Here is a 16,683-nt window from a genome sequence, read left to right on the forward strand (position 1 = left end):
ATACCCATTCTTGGGCAAGAGCCTGTCACTAGCTAGTTTAATTACTGAGAAGTAGGGTATAGGGGGCGGTTGATGAAACCATCTAGACTGAAAAGTTCAGGAGTAATCTGAGTTCACAGCAATGGACTGTGGGTTTAGCCAGGTCATTTACCCTGATTTATCTGTCTGTTCACAGATCCTGCTTTCACTTGGCTGTCATTAGGACAGTTCAAATGATTGCTTCATTTCTCTTATTTATTTTTCTTCCCAAAACAGAAATAGCTTTGCTTTATCTGATTTGTTAAAGTCATATATGCTAATTGTATATCTAAAAACTTGAGCAGGGCTAGGGATGTATCTTAGTGTAGTGCCCTCTTAGCATGTGTGAGGCCTTGGGTTCTGTCCCCAGAATTGCAAAACATACAAACCAAAACCAAAAAGCAAAGAAAAACAAAACAAAACAAAAAACACCTGGGGGAGAAGTCAGAGCACTTTGATTTTCTCTAGATGGTAGGATTATAAGTGAATTTTGCTAAGCAAAATGATGCATGCTTCTGACATGACCCTGTTGCTTCCTTGTATGTGGACACCCATACATAGTTAGGACTATGAAGGATATAGGCTCAATGGTCCTATCTCATCATTGTCTTTGTCTTAGTCTGTTTTGTGTTGCTATAACAGAATACATGAGATGGGGTACTTCTATAAAGAAAAGAGGTTTATTTAGCTCACAGTTTAGAGACTGAAAGTCCAATTGGGCAGCCCCATCAGCTTAGGCTTTGGTGAGGGCCTTCTGGTCGTGTCAGAAGTGATGATGATATCACATGGTGGGAGCACTCCATGTGTATCATATGGTAGACAGGAAGCAAAAACAACAAACAGAAAATAAACCACACCCTTAAAACAAACAAACAAAATCCCAACAAAACAAAACAGGGGAGGGGCCAGGCTTTCTCTTTGATAACAACCTGCCCTCACAAGAGCTAATCCACTCCTGTGAGACCTTTCTCATTTCCCCAGATCAGCAGAAATCCCTTCACAAGGTGCTCGTTGACCAGGCGCCTTCCAACAGGCCTGCCTCTTTGGTCTCGTACATCCTCACACTGGGGATCAAGCTTCTAGCACAAGAATCTTTAGGGGACTAACTGCATCCAAACTGTTCTCCCTGTGAGGTGTCAAACAATGATACACAAGAAACTAAAGTATCACTTTTATGAACTTGGCTGGTGCTTGATGATTCTGTGTAAACTTTGGTAAACTGATTGCCTTGAGGCTTAAGCAGATCTGTCCTCCCATCTTCCCTGCCCTCCAAATGCCTATGTGACCACCATCCTGGAAGAAGGGACTTCTGGGTGCCAAAGAGAGAAAGGAGAGAAGGCAGGAGGACAGGATTGCTGCCACAGTCAGGCCACAGCCTTCCTGTGGAGCGGGTGGAGACATTGACTTTCTATAGCATACTTCAGTTTAGCTGCCTTACCAAGAGCATTTCAGGTTCTGAAGGCTGAGCATGCTGGGCAGGTAACAGGTGTGAATAATTTGATGGGATTAAGCCCTGGACAAACTGTAGATAGTCTTTGGTGGAAGACATTGAAGATTTAAAAAGTTATGGTGCTGTCAAACAAAGGAGGTCAAGGACTACTTGTTTTTAGAAACTTAGATATTCTGCCCTTTTTCCCAAACTTCAAAAATATCTAATGTGATGTTTAGCATTCATATGCTCTCCCACCATGTTATATGGGAACAGCAGCACCAACGTTGTCAAAGCAGATAACACAATACAGTTGTCCCATGCGGAAGAGACACATGGCCTTGTCTTTTTCTCTTTCTGCTATTTGCCTTTGGTGTTCTAGGATTTCTGTGACTGGAGACCAAGCAGACCCATTTCCATTTTCCTTAATCTTACCTACTGCTCCACTTCTGTCTCTTTCTCCCTAAAGGAAATCTTCCACTTCCTTGGATTCTCATACCTTAGGGAGTAGGTGTGAGGCAAAATACTTGCCTTGGGAATTCATTATAGACTGACACTGACATTGCTAAAAGAAATGTAAACCCTGACCTTTATTCCCCAGGAGCTTGTGGTATATGTGTAACCATACTGTGGATGGGAAGCTGTCAGTAAATTATGAAGATAAATGAGGGGTGCAGGGCCAGCAGAGTCAGTGTGGTGGCTGCTGGGCTACTGGTTTTTAAGATTACTATGGAGCAGAGGAGAGGAGGATGGGAACAAGCTTTAGCTATGACAAGTTAAAATGCCACACATCTGTACTTACTGAGTATTGGTCATTTTTCTTGCGTAAACACTCCCTGGATTATTGCAAACCTTCAGTTAATTTCTCTAGAGTTCTGAAAATTGACCTCCAAAGTTTTTGTGCCCATGTTTTCATTGCTTTTGTGGAGGGGTGGGGGTTTTAAAGGTCCTTGTTTTGCCATTCCAGAGGTGGCTTCTCAGCCCTGGATTATTTTTTAAACAAATCTCAGACACATCACTATACAGTTTTCTGATGCCACACAACAATTAGATAGGCTTCCTCACCACAGTCTCCCCCGGAGGACCTGGAGAAAGACACAGCCTCCAATGCCAGACTCACCAATCAGAAAAATTGTCCAGGAGAGGAATGGAAGGGATGGAGTAGGCGGCAGGTGTGGTCTTCCAGCAGATGTCTCTGGGAGCGAAACAAGAGAAAAGGGGTTTCCATCTAACATTTCAATGGCACCATTAGGTTGCAAGAATAAATAGCATTAGGTGAAGGAATAAAGATGAAAGAAAAACCTTCTGCAAGGCAAGAAGCAACCATGAAACCTGGTTTCCTTTGTTGAGGAAAGAAATAGTAAATAAGGAAGTTAGTGTGGACAGATTAATTAATTTAGACTGTGGGCAACTAGGCAGGAAAATTTGGATGCTGAGGTGTGAGGATGGTGAAATTGTGTGCTTGTTGGAAGAAAAAAACAGGCCAGTGAAGAAAACGTCATAGAAAATGATCACACACACAAAAAAAAAGAAAATGATCACAGAAGAAATAGCTCTGGGGACAGGAATATTTAGCAGGAGATGAGATGCAGAGCTAAATGAAAGTGTCAACTTTAGACACTTTCTAATCCTTGTCTTCAGTTGTATTTTAATACTGAGTTGGTAATGATTTAAGACATGCATCTAGGTTTTGGTTCATGTATTCAGTATAAGCTTTTATTCCTCTAACTGTTCCCCCGCCCCCCCATGAACTTTATTAATTTTAGATGATGGGTCAGAGTTGGTTATCTCCCTGCACCAAGGGTTAGTTTTCTAACAGGGACATGGAAGAAAAGAGGCCATATAACATTGTAGATAGCATATTAGAGCTACCGTGAAATAGTACTTACTCTGGATGTGCTAAAAACATAGACTGTTACACAGGTAGAGTTTCCCTTAACTGAAATACTTGGGACTAGATTCAGAATTTTGGATTTTGCAATATTTATATGGAATGAGAGATATATTGGGGATGGGACTCAAGTTCAGAATATGAAAGCCATTTATGTTTCATGTACATCTTATACACATAGCCTGAAGGTGTTTTAATATAGCATTCTAAATTATTTTGTGCATGAAACAGAGTTTCATGGTGTGAAATTTTATGGGTGCGTGGCATTATGGCAGTGCTCAAGGTTGGTTTGTTTTGTTTTTGCAACCCAAGTATTTTGCATCATAGGGTTCGGCTGACCTCTAGCGGTAGAATTGATACATTGCAGCCATTTACTAGCAAAAACAGCCATTGTAAAGGGCAGCATCGTAACATTCTAGCATTCCAGGCTATGTCCCAGCCTCCATTTAGAATGGCTGTTATGAACTACCAAACAGAAATTACAAATTCCCTCCAAAACTGAAAAATAAAACATGACAAATGTTGGCAATGATGTGCAGAAAAAGGTACTGATATCATACCTTTTTGGAGGTAGTATTAATTAGAATAATCATTATTGAGAATGGTCTGGAGGTTCCTCCAAAAACAAAAACAAAAACAATCAAAACTAAAAATGGAAATACCGTATGATCTAGTTATTCCACTTCTGAGTATATATTAATAGGAAATCAGCATACCAAATAGATACCTGCATGTCCACGTTTATTGTGGCATTATTCACAATGGCTAAGATATAGGTGGACATCAACAGACGAATAGATTTTTAAAATGTAGTATTTATACACAGTGGAGTATTATTCAGCCATAAAGAAGAATAAAGTTCTGTTACTGCAGCAAAATGGATAGAACTGGAGGATATTTTGTGAAGTGAAATAAACCAGATACAGAAAGACAAATATTGCATGTTTTCTCTCATTTGTGGACAAATGTTGACCTGCATGTAAAATAGAGGTCACTAGATATTGGGAAGGGGAGAGAAAGGTGGAAAAAGGTGATTGGATGTGATCAGTGTGCACCGTATGCATGTATGGAAGTATCACACTGAACCCCATTAATATGAACAATTAGTCTGTGTTAATAAAATAAATAAATAAATAAATCTCAATTGATAGTCGTATCTTTTCCAAGTGATTTTGTATGTCTTCTACAAAAGCTCAAGACAAAAGTTCTTCTAAAATAATCAAAAATTGGAATTAATCTAACTGGGACAAAACATTGCCAATTCCTAGATTTGATGAATGGCAGATATATTTGCTGAACTCGGAATAGGAGAGATCTGTCTGGATATGTCTGAAAGCCCCTATGAAGCTTGCATTTGATTTTTCCCCTGGGACACTATTCAGCAGGGTCCTGAAGTTTGCAGCCATTTCTTGGATCGATATGTAACCATGTCTCTCAGCTCATGTTCAAGTGTGTCTCTGTTCTACCCATGTCCTACTTAGGGGAGGTGGGGACTTGAGGACAAATCATTTCTATGGAATCTTCATCCTGAGCATGATCTGCAGGAGGCCAGTGGTATGGCTACTTCTTCCTACTGCTTTATTTCTCCACAGGACTCTCTCCTCTCCATGGGGATGATCCTGGGAGGAACTAAGAATTAAGAGACTCTGGTACTCATTTACTTATCTAATCTAACTCAGGCCTTTTGGAAGAAAGGCCTAAAGTTTGCTTTGGATTAATGAAAAGGTTTGAAGAGACAGTTTTGGCCTATGAAAACTTGGAACAAGCACTTTTGAGCCCTTTAGACCCTCAAACCTAATTTCCTGAAGGATGAAGTGGTTCCTCATTAGGTTACCAAGCTTAGGCATTTAAAGGTGCTCTGTGGGTCTGGGAATGTAGCTCAGAGTAAAGTGCTTGCATGAATCCCTGATTACACCCCAAGTGCTGCATAAATAAATAAAACAAATAAAAATAAAAATAAAGATGCTATACAAGTTCAATAGAAAGATGGTTTTATGATGTGGGAGTAGCAGCTGAAAGAACTTTATGTTTTGTATACTTAAAAAATGACAAGTAGCAAATATGACAGGATTGTTGGTGGTTAGTTCTGAGTGGTATAAATATGGGAATATTTCTATTTTTATATTTCTTAAATTATAGAAAGAAAATAGTTCTAGCAAAGCAACAGATACTATATTAAATCTTTCAGTACTCTGCAGCACAATGCTTTTAGTTAAGCCAAGTGTGTTTTTGTTTAGTAGCCGTAAGCAGCTCTTCAGAGATGTGAATGTTTTAATTCTGGTTGTGTTTATGGGCAATGTGGATGACTTACACCAGTGTTGTGGATTCCTGGACTTAGCCATTGCTGTAGGTCTGATTTATATAAATTGTATGTACAGTTCAGAGCTGAGTAATTCAACCAGAAGGCCCATCTAATCTCCTCATAAAGTAGGTGCTAGGCCCTTTTGAGTCGTAAAGGATAGAGGTACTCTGGTTTTCTATCTCCACAAGGATTGATTATGAGACTCCAAGAGGAAGAGAGGAAGGGAGGAAGCTGTCTCTGCAGCTACATCTGTATGGCAGAAGTGGGACACCGTTCAGGGGACACCTGAGCTGTGATAGTCAGACAGTGGCTCTGGTAACCTGCTATGGTTCTAAGGGTGGCTGTTTCATGAGTAGGTCATTTTCTAAATTCCTGTCCATCTTTGTGGTGACTTCAGTACTGGTTGGATCTCTATTGCCAGTGACCACAGGGTGGGTATCCCTACATTGCCACGTGCCCAATTGCCAGATGTCTGGTCAGACTGTAGAATCCGATTTTGGGACAGCTGCCATCTTGGACCCAGTCTGTGGAAGCGCATAAGGGAACCAGCGTGGCAGGCCTGTTAATAATGAATTCCTGAAAGGACACAGTGGGTTTGCCAGGTATAGTGGTGCACCCCAAAGAGAAAATGGGAACTCCATAGCCTAAGTACAAGATAGTTTGGGCCAGAGGGTTAGCAACATTAATGAGGGAGGAAATGCATGTGGACTCTTCTCTCTCCATTCTCCTTATAATATTTCTTAGTACATTTGGTACCTTAAAATTTCAGATGTTAATCCAATAGATTATGCTAATTAGCTTTGTAAGCAAATCTCACCAGAGTCTGTCTGTCTGTCTGTCTTTCTTTCTTTCTTTCTTTCTTTCTTTCTTTCTTTCTTAATGAGAGAGACAGTGTGGCTCAGTAGGATGCATGAGGAAAAAGTTGTTATTATTAATTATTAATTAATTGTGACTTAAGAGAAAAAGGCAGAAGACTGGTGTCAACTCCAATCATGCTTTTAACATTTCTAGCTCTTGGGAAACTCTGTACCATCCTGGAGATTTGATCTGGGCACCAAAATGAATGGTCAGGACTAAAAAAATAAAATAAAAAGAAGCATTTTTGTTTTGATATATTAATAGTATTTCTAGTTAGTTTAAAGTCTAAGTTGACTAGATTCAGGTGGATTCAGGTATTACTTATATATATTTTTTTCAAATGGCAAAATTGGGCTTCAAAAGAGTAGGACTTAGCATTGATATCCCTAAAAGTAAGTAATGATTTCCTTGTCTGTACACATGAACAAGAACCATGATATAATTAGTTAATAACTGATAAATTAATTTGTATAGTATACATCATAGTCACACTGTATAACTTATCATCATTAAAATGAAGGTGAACATTCTCCTTTTCTTGTGAATGTAAAATATGCACAGCCTCTAGGATTCTTGAACTTTAAAGTGATAGTCCAGAGTTCTGTATCTGTCAATATGGCAAAGTAAGTCTCTTGAAAGTTCTTTCCACTTCAAAATGCTTAAGAATATTGGGTAAATGTATATCTTTGAGGCTTTTAAAAGGCATGCAGAGCTAATGATATTGAACATTTTTTCACATAGTTGCTGGCCATTTGTATTTGTTATTTTGAGAAATGTCTATTCAGGTCATTTGCCCATTTTTATTTTTATTTTTTTTTTGCTTTTGTGCGGGGGTTGGAACCCGGGTCTTGCACCTGTCAGGTAAGTGCCCTCCCGCTGAGCTTTACCCCCAGCCCCATTTGTCCATTTTAAAATTGGACTACTTGTTTTTATAATAAATATTGTTATATAATAAGTATCTGAGACAATCAGTTTGTAAAGAGGAATGATTTATTTTGACTCCCTTTCAGAGGTTTCCGTCCATGGCTGATTGGTCCTCTTGCTTTGGGCCTGAGGCAGCACAGTACATCATGGTGGGAGCACATGGTGGGGGAAGCTCATTCACCTGAGAGCAGGTGGGCAGCAAAAGAGAGGGGTAGGGGCTAGGTTCCCATTATCCACTTTGAGGGCATATTCCCACTGACTAAAGATCTCCGCCTGGGCCCTGCCTCTTAAATGTTGGACATAAGTAACCTCACAGAGCATCATCCTCTGACGAGGTCACTCTTAACTATGATGGGATGAGACAAATAAGACTGCTTCATAAATTTGTCTAAGAACAAGTGAAAACGGGTTCACTGTGCAAAATACTGAGCATCTCTTTCTTGACTAAAATGAGTGCCCATTGCTCTTGAAACCATTACAGCTTTGTCTTCAGCTTAGTCTCCTTTCTATCTGGGTAAGATTTATTGAGATGCCCAGTCTTCCAATTGCCCTCTGATAGCATCTCAACTAGTGAGTTCTACTTCCTAACTTCCTCCAAATCCCCAGGCAAAGCCTGAATCCTGTGATAAGTTCTCTCTGTCACCCTCTTCCAAGATGTCACATGGCTTCCCTGGTGTCCCAGTACAGGTGTGCTCCTGCTGGCTTTTAGCTGTAGGACATCAACAGCTGGCTTTTAGTTGTAGGACATCACAAGAAGACAAATGCCACATAATCCCACTTATATGTGGAATCTAAAAGGTCGACCTCAGAAGTTGCCATTAGAATGTTGGTTACCAGAGGCTGGGGAGAGGAGGAGGGAAGGAGAGATGGGGAGAAACTGGTCAAGAGGTACTAAGTTGTAGTTAGGAATTAGAAGTCCCAGTTATGCTTTTAAACAGTACGGGTATGCCCATCCACTTTGTGTCTCCATGAATTTGGTTGCTCTTGGTACCGTAAATAAGTGTGATCATGCCATTTTTGTCCTTTCATGCCTGACTTAATTTCATCTCATTTGTGTAATGTCATCCAGGTCCAACCACTTGTAGCAAGTGTCAGACCTTCCTTCTTTAAGTCTGAATAATATTCCATTGTGTATATAACAGCATCTTGTATTTGTATTCTTCTGTCAATGAACTCTTAGGTTACTTTCAAGTCTTGGCTATTGTGAATAGTGAACATGTGCGTATAAAAATCTCTAAGATTCTGCTTTCAATTCTTTTGGATATATACCTGAAAATGGAATTGCGGAATCATGTGGTGATTCTGTTTTCTGGACTGTTCTTCATAGCAGCTACTCCATTTACAATCTCACCGACAGTGTACTAGGGTCCAGTTTCTCCACATCCTCACCAGCACTTCTTATTTTCCTTTTTTGATAGTAGCCATCCTGATGGGTGAGGTGGTATCTCATGTTATTCTGATTTGCATTCCATGATGACTAGTGATGTTGAGCTTTATTTTCATATTTGATTTTGATTACTCACAGTGACCATTCTCTACTTCTTTCCAGAAAGGAGTTGAAGAGGCTGGAGCAGTCTGATTCTCTGAAAGGTTCTCTAAGTGCAGAACAGCAGCTGTCACTCATCAGTGGTTGCTCCAACATTACAGAGGCAGTAGAGGGCGCCATGCACATTCAGGTGAGTGAAGGACACTGGCACCCAGGTCTGTAGAGCCCCAGGAGATCTTCCAATCTCTCTGGAAGAACAGAGCAAAATAAAAGGCAGTGGGAGGCATGAATGTTTTGTAACTTCAAGATCAGAATTTTGTTTTATGTAACAGCAAACATGGTCATCAAAATTCCCCTATACAGATTCTCATCAAAGTAGCTTGACAATGTTAACCTTACAGATACTACAATTTTGAGCTCAATTAGATATTCTGAATTGCTAACACTATTTTATCAGCCTTTTAAATGACAGATCATATTCTTGTTTTCATGCACAATGAAGTCAAACCTTAAAGAAATCCCCTCACAGAAAATCTTTCATTTGAATTTAGCCTTTCCAACAACTTCACTTAAAAAAAAAGTAATCCTCACAGGCAATAACTGTTTCCTTAGCTGAAAGCCTGGAGAGAGAAAACAGTCCCTTTAGGTAGAGCTGGGGCAGCCTCAGGGGTGAGGTGACCTTTCCAGGAATCTATCCCTCCTGTAGCTCAAGTGCCCACAGGCTGTCCCTGCCCCTGTTTAAGAACCTGAGGTCTAACATTATCTTTTGAAAGATCTTACTTACTGCTATAGGGTTTAGGTAAATTTGCCTAAAACTCAAAGGGTCATTATTCCAATATCCCTTTTCTATATTTTGTGTTCTGAGATTTGCACATGTCATGTTGTTTCCATGATGATATTCTAGCTGAGAATTTGGGAACAAACCAGAAAGGCTGCTTGTGTTTTATAGTTAGCTGCTGCTCTGAGATTCAGGTCAAATACAGAAGGTGGAGGTTCTAGGTCTCTGTGGCTCTTAAGTTTCTCCCATTCCTTTAACAAATATGTATCAAAACAGAACATAAAGTGAGGACCATTTTCCATTTCCTTTTCTCTTTCTTGTGTACAACAGACTGCCTTTATCCTCTGTTTACTTTCTGGAGTTTGTTACCTGTGGTCAATAGTAGTCCAAAAATATTTGGAGAGAGAGAGGAGATAGACACATCCCACATGCACGTAACTTTGATTACAATATGTTATAATTGTTCTTTTTTTTTATTAGTTGTTGGTATTAATCTCTTACTGTGCCTAGTTTATAATTTAAACTTTATCATAGGTATGTATATATAGGAATAAAATAGGATATACTGGGTTTGGTGCTGTGGTTTCAGGCATCAGGGTGGCTTGGAACATGTCAGGTGTGGATGGGGGGGTTAGTATGTTTGTCTCTTTCTTGATACAGTGAGGGTTGTATGAAAATTGGGTCTACCAGGGAATCAGAGGGCTCCTGTGGTGAGCTTTCAGATGTCCTGTTTCCACACTCACTTAAGTCGTGGGTGTGTAGGAGGACTTGCTTCTGGAGACATGGAAGCTTTCCAAAGGCTGATCTTCACCTGGGTTTAGTTTTTAAGGAAACCATATGCTTCTTACATTGGGCCTACCAGGAGGATCTTGTTGCTCTTGACAGTGGCAAGGATGGGTGCCTCCCGTCTTGACACGTGTGGTTCGTACATGGGCCGGGTGGGCTTGCTGCCAGTGGTGACATTTGCACTTAGCATAGGAGTGGCTTTGGCAAGTTTTTTTTTTTTTTTTTTTTTTTTTTTTTTTTTAGATTTCTAGACTCTACTTCCTCATTAGTAAAATGAGGATGATACCTACGCTTCTGGAACATGGTGAGAATTTCCATCTGGGCTCATACTTAAGGTGACTGCCTTGAAGGCAAGGTTCCATTTTCCCAAGGAGATGTTTAAAAACTCCTTTTATGGTTAATTTGATGTAGTTGTCCCTTAGTATTCCCAAAGGTTCCAAGACCCTTGTTGATACCAAAATCTGTGAATGCTGAAATCTATTATTTAACATAGTATAGTATTTGCATAGTAGCTATGCACATCCTTTTGTATACTTTAAATTATCTCTAGATGACTTATAATGCCTAATATAGTCTAAATGCTATGTGCATAGTTGTTATACTGTATTGTTTAGGGAATAAAGACAAAGAAAAAAGCCTGTACATGTTCAATCAGTTGCAGTTGTAACAGGGACTTAGAGAGGCTGCCTTTGCAAATCAGTGACTCTTTATCTGTGTCTGTTAAGGCTGAAAGGGTAAGTGAAAGCAGAATAGAGCTCCGCAGTCTCTGCCTTGATTTTGTATCTGTCTCCTTTATTACCCTTAAACTTTGGTTCAGGTCCCTCCTCATCTCTGCATGTAGGCATGTTAATCATTTAAGTAGTATTCATCTAAAAACTGGTAATATGAGAGTATCAGCCCTTAATTTACCTAACCTATCTCATCCCCCTTCAAGACCGAGGCAAGATTTGCAGTCTTCTGTGCAAGATTTGCACTCCTGTTTCAGATCCCTGGAATGACACTAGAAGTCTCCAGTCATTGTCCTACAGCTTCCAGGAGATCACCCCATGATGAGACTGCCTCCCATTCCCTAAACAGGAACACCCATCTCATGGCAATTGAATTGCCCCCTTCCAGGAACACAGGTCTGATAGATAAATGTCCTGAGCAACATGTTGAAATTATCCCCCTCAAGCAAAAAGGACTTCCCTGGAGTTTCTTTGCAGAACCAGAACTGAAATAATGATCAGCTGACCCACAGTTGACCAGGACTGCTTCACTGTGCATATCTCTCACGCCCTACCCCAGTTCTTTCTCTGTTTACACTAAAGCTTCTGTTAGCATCCTGAAGACAGGTCTGAGTTGCTGGATCTTGCTTTGCCTTTTTAGTATGGGCATATTGATTAAAGTTCTTATCCTGCTGTTCACCATTATCCTTTTTGTTTCTTTTCTGGGGCAAGTGACTGGACCTGGTTTGTTGGTACCCCCGGAGTCAGGCATCTGTGACCTAGGACTCCGATAATACAACTTTTTATTCTGAATATTTTCAATCTATGGTTGGTTGACTCCATGAATGTGGGAGAATGACTGTAATAATAATATAAATGATAGAAATGACATTTTATAAATACATATTTAATGGTCATAGAATGTGATCTGAAATATGAATATATAATAAATTCCTGTAATATTTCTTATTTCTCATATCACAAAATTTTTTATTTCAGACTCTGGTCTGGCATCTTTAACTCCTGTGCATTCATCTTCATCAGAGTTGCTTCTTAAGTTTCTCTAACTAGTTTCCCAGAGCACATCATCTTTCCTTCCTTAGAGAAGATCTTCCTTCAATAGGAAGAGTTTTTGAAATCCATCTGTAGTATTGGCATTGGAAATTTACCTCTGGCTTCAGTGACTAATTCTCAAACATTTAGGTATTTTTTCCCCCTGTGGTAAGATACTTATGGTTCTACAACATGATAACTTGCTGTGTTTTTTTTTAAATGTTTAATAAAGCTTATTCACAAATTTTCCAGCACTAGCAGTGAAGTTATGCCCAGGAATAATGAGCATATTTATGTTCAGTTTTTTTTTTTTTTTTTAAATGAGTCTTGCTGTGTTTCCCAGGCAGATCTCAAACTCCTGGGCTCAAGCAATCCTCCTGCCTCTGTCTCTCATGCTGGTACTAAAGTTACACTCTGCCATGCCTGGCTTATGTTAAACTTTTTTGTTTTCCCTTTCCATTTTTGAAATATGGTCTATCAGATGATTTCTATGAACATCTGAAACTAGAATGATTGAATTAGTTCAGGCTAATGTGTCTTTCTTAAATAGTGTATTGTTTTTCAAAACATGAAGAATTCTCTATAATATGAGGATATTATAATGACTTGGCTATAAGCTGAGTCCTTATTTGAAGGGATAATTTTAGCTAGGCACAGTGACTCATGCCTGTGATCCCAATGACTTGAGAGGCTGAGGTAGGAGGGTCAAAAGTTTGAGACCAGCCTGGGCAACTTAGTGAGACCCTGCCTCAAAATAAAAAAAAATTTTAGAAGTAGTGGAAATGTAGTTCAGTGGTAAAACTTCCTGGGGTTCAGTCCCTAATACCAAAAGCAAAAAAGCAAACAACCACAAAAGGGACAATTTTAGAGAAGGATATATCTACTTTATTAAAAAAAAAGTGCTTAGCACAATACTTGACATATACAAAATGCTCAATAAATGGCAATTATTTTAGAAATTGGCCCTTTGTACAGAATTTTGATAAACAAATGATATGGAGCAATATCTGATGTTTTATGCATAGTAGGTGCTAAAAACTGTTGTTTAGCTAAGTTCTGTCTCTATTTTATATGTCAGATGAATGTGTTTACATGTTGAGCAGCCTCTATTATGCAGAACACTGAGCCAGCAGTTGGAGAGGAAAACAGAGAAAGATGATGCAAAATCTACTAAGTTTAATTCCTGTAAGAGATTGCATTCTTCAGAAATTCTTCCCTCTTGATGGGTGTGGTGGTGCATGGGTGGATGTAATCCCAGCTACTCAGGAGATTGAGGAAGGAGAATCACAAATTCAAGGACATCTGGAAAAGGCTAGAGAATTCTTTATAAATTGGGACCAAAATGTTTCAAAGTCAATGGTCAAAATTAAAAGTTTGGAACTTTATATTGAACAGAAGAAAAAGTTTGTTTACTTTTCGTACTGGGAATTGAACCTCAGGGCACTTTACCACTAAGCTCCAGCCCCAGCCCCAGCCCTAGCCCTTTTCTTTAATTTTTATTTTGAGACAGGGTCTCACTAAGTTGCTGAGGCTGATCTTGAACTTTCAATCTTCCTGCCTCAGCCTCCTGAGTTGCTGGGATTACAGGCAGGCACCACCACACCTGGCTAACCTGGGCAATTTCACAGGACCCTGACTGAAATGAAATAAAAAAATAAAATAGAAAAGAAATTGTTTCCCTAGTGTCATAGAGAGGAATGGGGGAGAGGGATAGTTCTGACCTACAAGACTGGGAAGGTTTAAGAAGATGGGATTTGAGCTTGCCTTGGCCTTTTGACAGGTGAATTTCAGAGAGTTATGTCTCAGAAAGACATGAACAGATGCCTGTGTATATGTTCCAGGCATCTTCGGTAGGGCTGTGAGGCTGAGATTCAGGACCAGTGGAGAGGAGGAAAAAGACTGGAAATAAAGATGAATGCCAATGAATGCTTTGAATGTTGACCTGAGGAGTTACGTAGATGAAATGAGTTAATATTTCTAAAGTTGTTAGAGTAATGCATGACACATAGAAGCACTAAATTGTTTCCTGAAAGAAAAATTTGGATTTCAATCTGTATCCTGATTAGAATCCTCCAAGAAGGTATCAGTAAGAGTGTGAAGCTAATCAGAAGGAAAGATGGACTTGAAAAAAAAAATGGAGATTTCACTTTTACTAGATGACTGATTCTTGGATATGTATGCACAATTTCTTTTTTGAAAATTTATTTTTATATGTATTTTTAGTTGTCTGTGATCCTTTATTTTATTCATTTATTTATATGCAATGCTAAGAATTAAATCCAGTGCCTCACACATGCTAGGCAAGTGCTCTACCATTGAGCCACAACCCTAGCCCATGTATACACAATTTCTAAATGTGAATAATTTGATAATCCAAATTTTGTAACTAGTTCATACTTGTTTCTTGTCTTATGTTTATCAAGCAGACAAATAAAACCCCCAAGTGCAACTATATGATATACCATGTTTTAAAAAGTATATTAATAATTCAGGAATGTTAGAGATATTTCTTAAAGAATCAAACATCTCTGTATTATAAAGGAAGTTTAGAAAAATCTTACTTAGGTCCATTATTCCATAAATTTTTAAAAAATATTCTTTTAGATGTTAATAGACCTTTATTTTATTCATTTATTTATACGTGGTGCTGACAATCAAACCCAGTGCCTCACACTTGCTGGGCAAGCGCCCTACCACTGAGCCAATAGCCCAGCCCTCCATAACATTTTAATATTTTGGTTATGTATTTCTATTTCTCCTGTTTCTTCTTCTTTCTTTCTTTAATATATTTGAGATTATATTATGAATAGAATTTTTAATCATGACTTTGATTTAAAACGGATTCACTCAAGACTATATCAGATAGAATAAGTATAATTTTTGATTTAAAAAATTATGATTTTTATCATTGATATCAAACCTGAAGAACCTTCCATGTAAGAATTCCATTATAGCTGAAGTTCCAAAAACCCTTGGCTTTCTGCTCACCTGGCCCATGGCACTTCATAATCTTAGTGTCAATAGACATTTTTTTTTTAGACACTGAGGATTGAATCCTGACACGTGCTAGGCAAGTGCTCTGTCACTGAACTCCATTTCAGCCCCCTAGAGACTTCTTAGGACTATACCCTCTTATCAGTTCTCACAACTCCTTTTCTGATTTGTATAAGGAAAAATTCACCGTGTAGAAAAATTCCTCTAGGCTACTTGGAGACAATTTTCTTATAAAAAGAGTGGTGTTATTTTAGGAACTTGTTCAAAAGTAGAAGAAGGCAGAGTGTAAGGATAAACACACACACACACACACACACACACACACACACACACACATGCACACAGATGCCAAGATAGCTTGCCATAGTTCTTCAACTAAAAATAATCCCATTGTAGGATTTGCTGAGTCCTGGTGGGTTAAAGCTCCAGCAACATGAGTGTAATTCTCCCCAGGAGATTTTCTTCTAACTAAACCCTAGAGGGCAGGAGCATGGGTCATAAGGTTTCCTAACACTCTGGTGAAATGTGGGAGCATTGCAAGAAAGAAACTTGAATTTCTAGAACATTAGTGCAATTTTGAAATCAAATCTTGCCTGGCAAGAAAATCTACTGTGATGGAAAAATAACTTTATTCTCAAAAGCCTGTCTAAAAGCATTGACTCTTAAAGAGCATTAAGGCCCATTAGCTGTGAAATGGAGGCATTATCTAATCTCTGGAACTCAAGACTTGAGATCACAGCAACTGGTAGGAGCCATGGGAATGGCTTATTCTGTTATGGAGTTTACATGGAATTTCCTGCCACAAAATCAGGACAACAGCAGCAATCTAGAAATAAAAATTATTTTGTCTATGCATATGACCAGAATTTGCATCTAAACTTCACCTTTACAATTTGGAAAATACTAGTCATTCTGATCAGGGCTTTCAGACACTGTCAGGAATCACAAGAAACTGTGTTCGTAAAAAGATCATTTTTGAAATGTGTGTCCTTTAAAGAGTAGAAGCTTAGTGGACATTCATTTGGTCTTAGTCATTGAGGGTCACAATAAACCTTTGGCAAGGATGAGGTAGGGGTGAGGGAGGGGGTGGTTCAGGTTATGGGATGGCTAGTGCTGAGAACATACAGGTGTGGGCATAGAGACTGGCATTTCACTTTTTCTGTTTGTGTGTGTGTGTGTGTGTGTGTGTGCATATGTATTTTCTTTTTTTAATTTGTTGTACATGACAGTAGAATGCATTTATACATTTTGATAGACCATACATAAATGGAGTATAATTTCTCATTTTTCTGACTAATACATATTGTAGGATCACATTGGTCATGCAGTCATACATGTAAAAGAGGTAATAATGTCTGTTTCACTCTACTATCCTTCCCACCTCGCTTCCCCTTCCCCTCCCTTCACTACCCTCTACCTAATATAAAGTAACTCTGTTCTTCCCTAGTCCCCCATTG

At 39.0% G+C, this 16,683-nt stretch overlaps 1 protein-coding gene across 3 annotated transcripts in view; it reads left to right on the plus strand.

Moving 5' to 3' along the window:
- Window positions 1-16,683, plus strand: part of Cryl1 (crystallin lambda 1) — a 185,564-nt gene that overhangs the window by 55,298 nt on the left and 113,583 nt on the right. For all 3 annotated transcript variants that reach the window (XM_047552618.1, XM_047552616.1, XM_047552617.1), the window contains exon 3: window positions 8,972-9,098. In XM_047552618.1, coding sequence (XP_047408574.1) covers window positions 8,972-9,098 — 127 coding nt within the window. The remainder of the gene's footprint in view (window positions 1-8,971; window positions 9,099-16,683) is intronic.

This window comes from Sciurus carolinensis, chromosome 5 (genome assembly GCF_902686445.1).
Source record: "Sciurus carolinensis chromosome 5, mSciCar1.2, whole genome shotgun sequence".
NCBI lineage: Eukaryota > Metazoa > Chordata > Mammalia > Rodentia > Sciuridae > Sciurus > Sciurus carolinensis.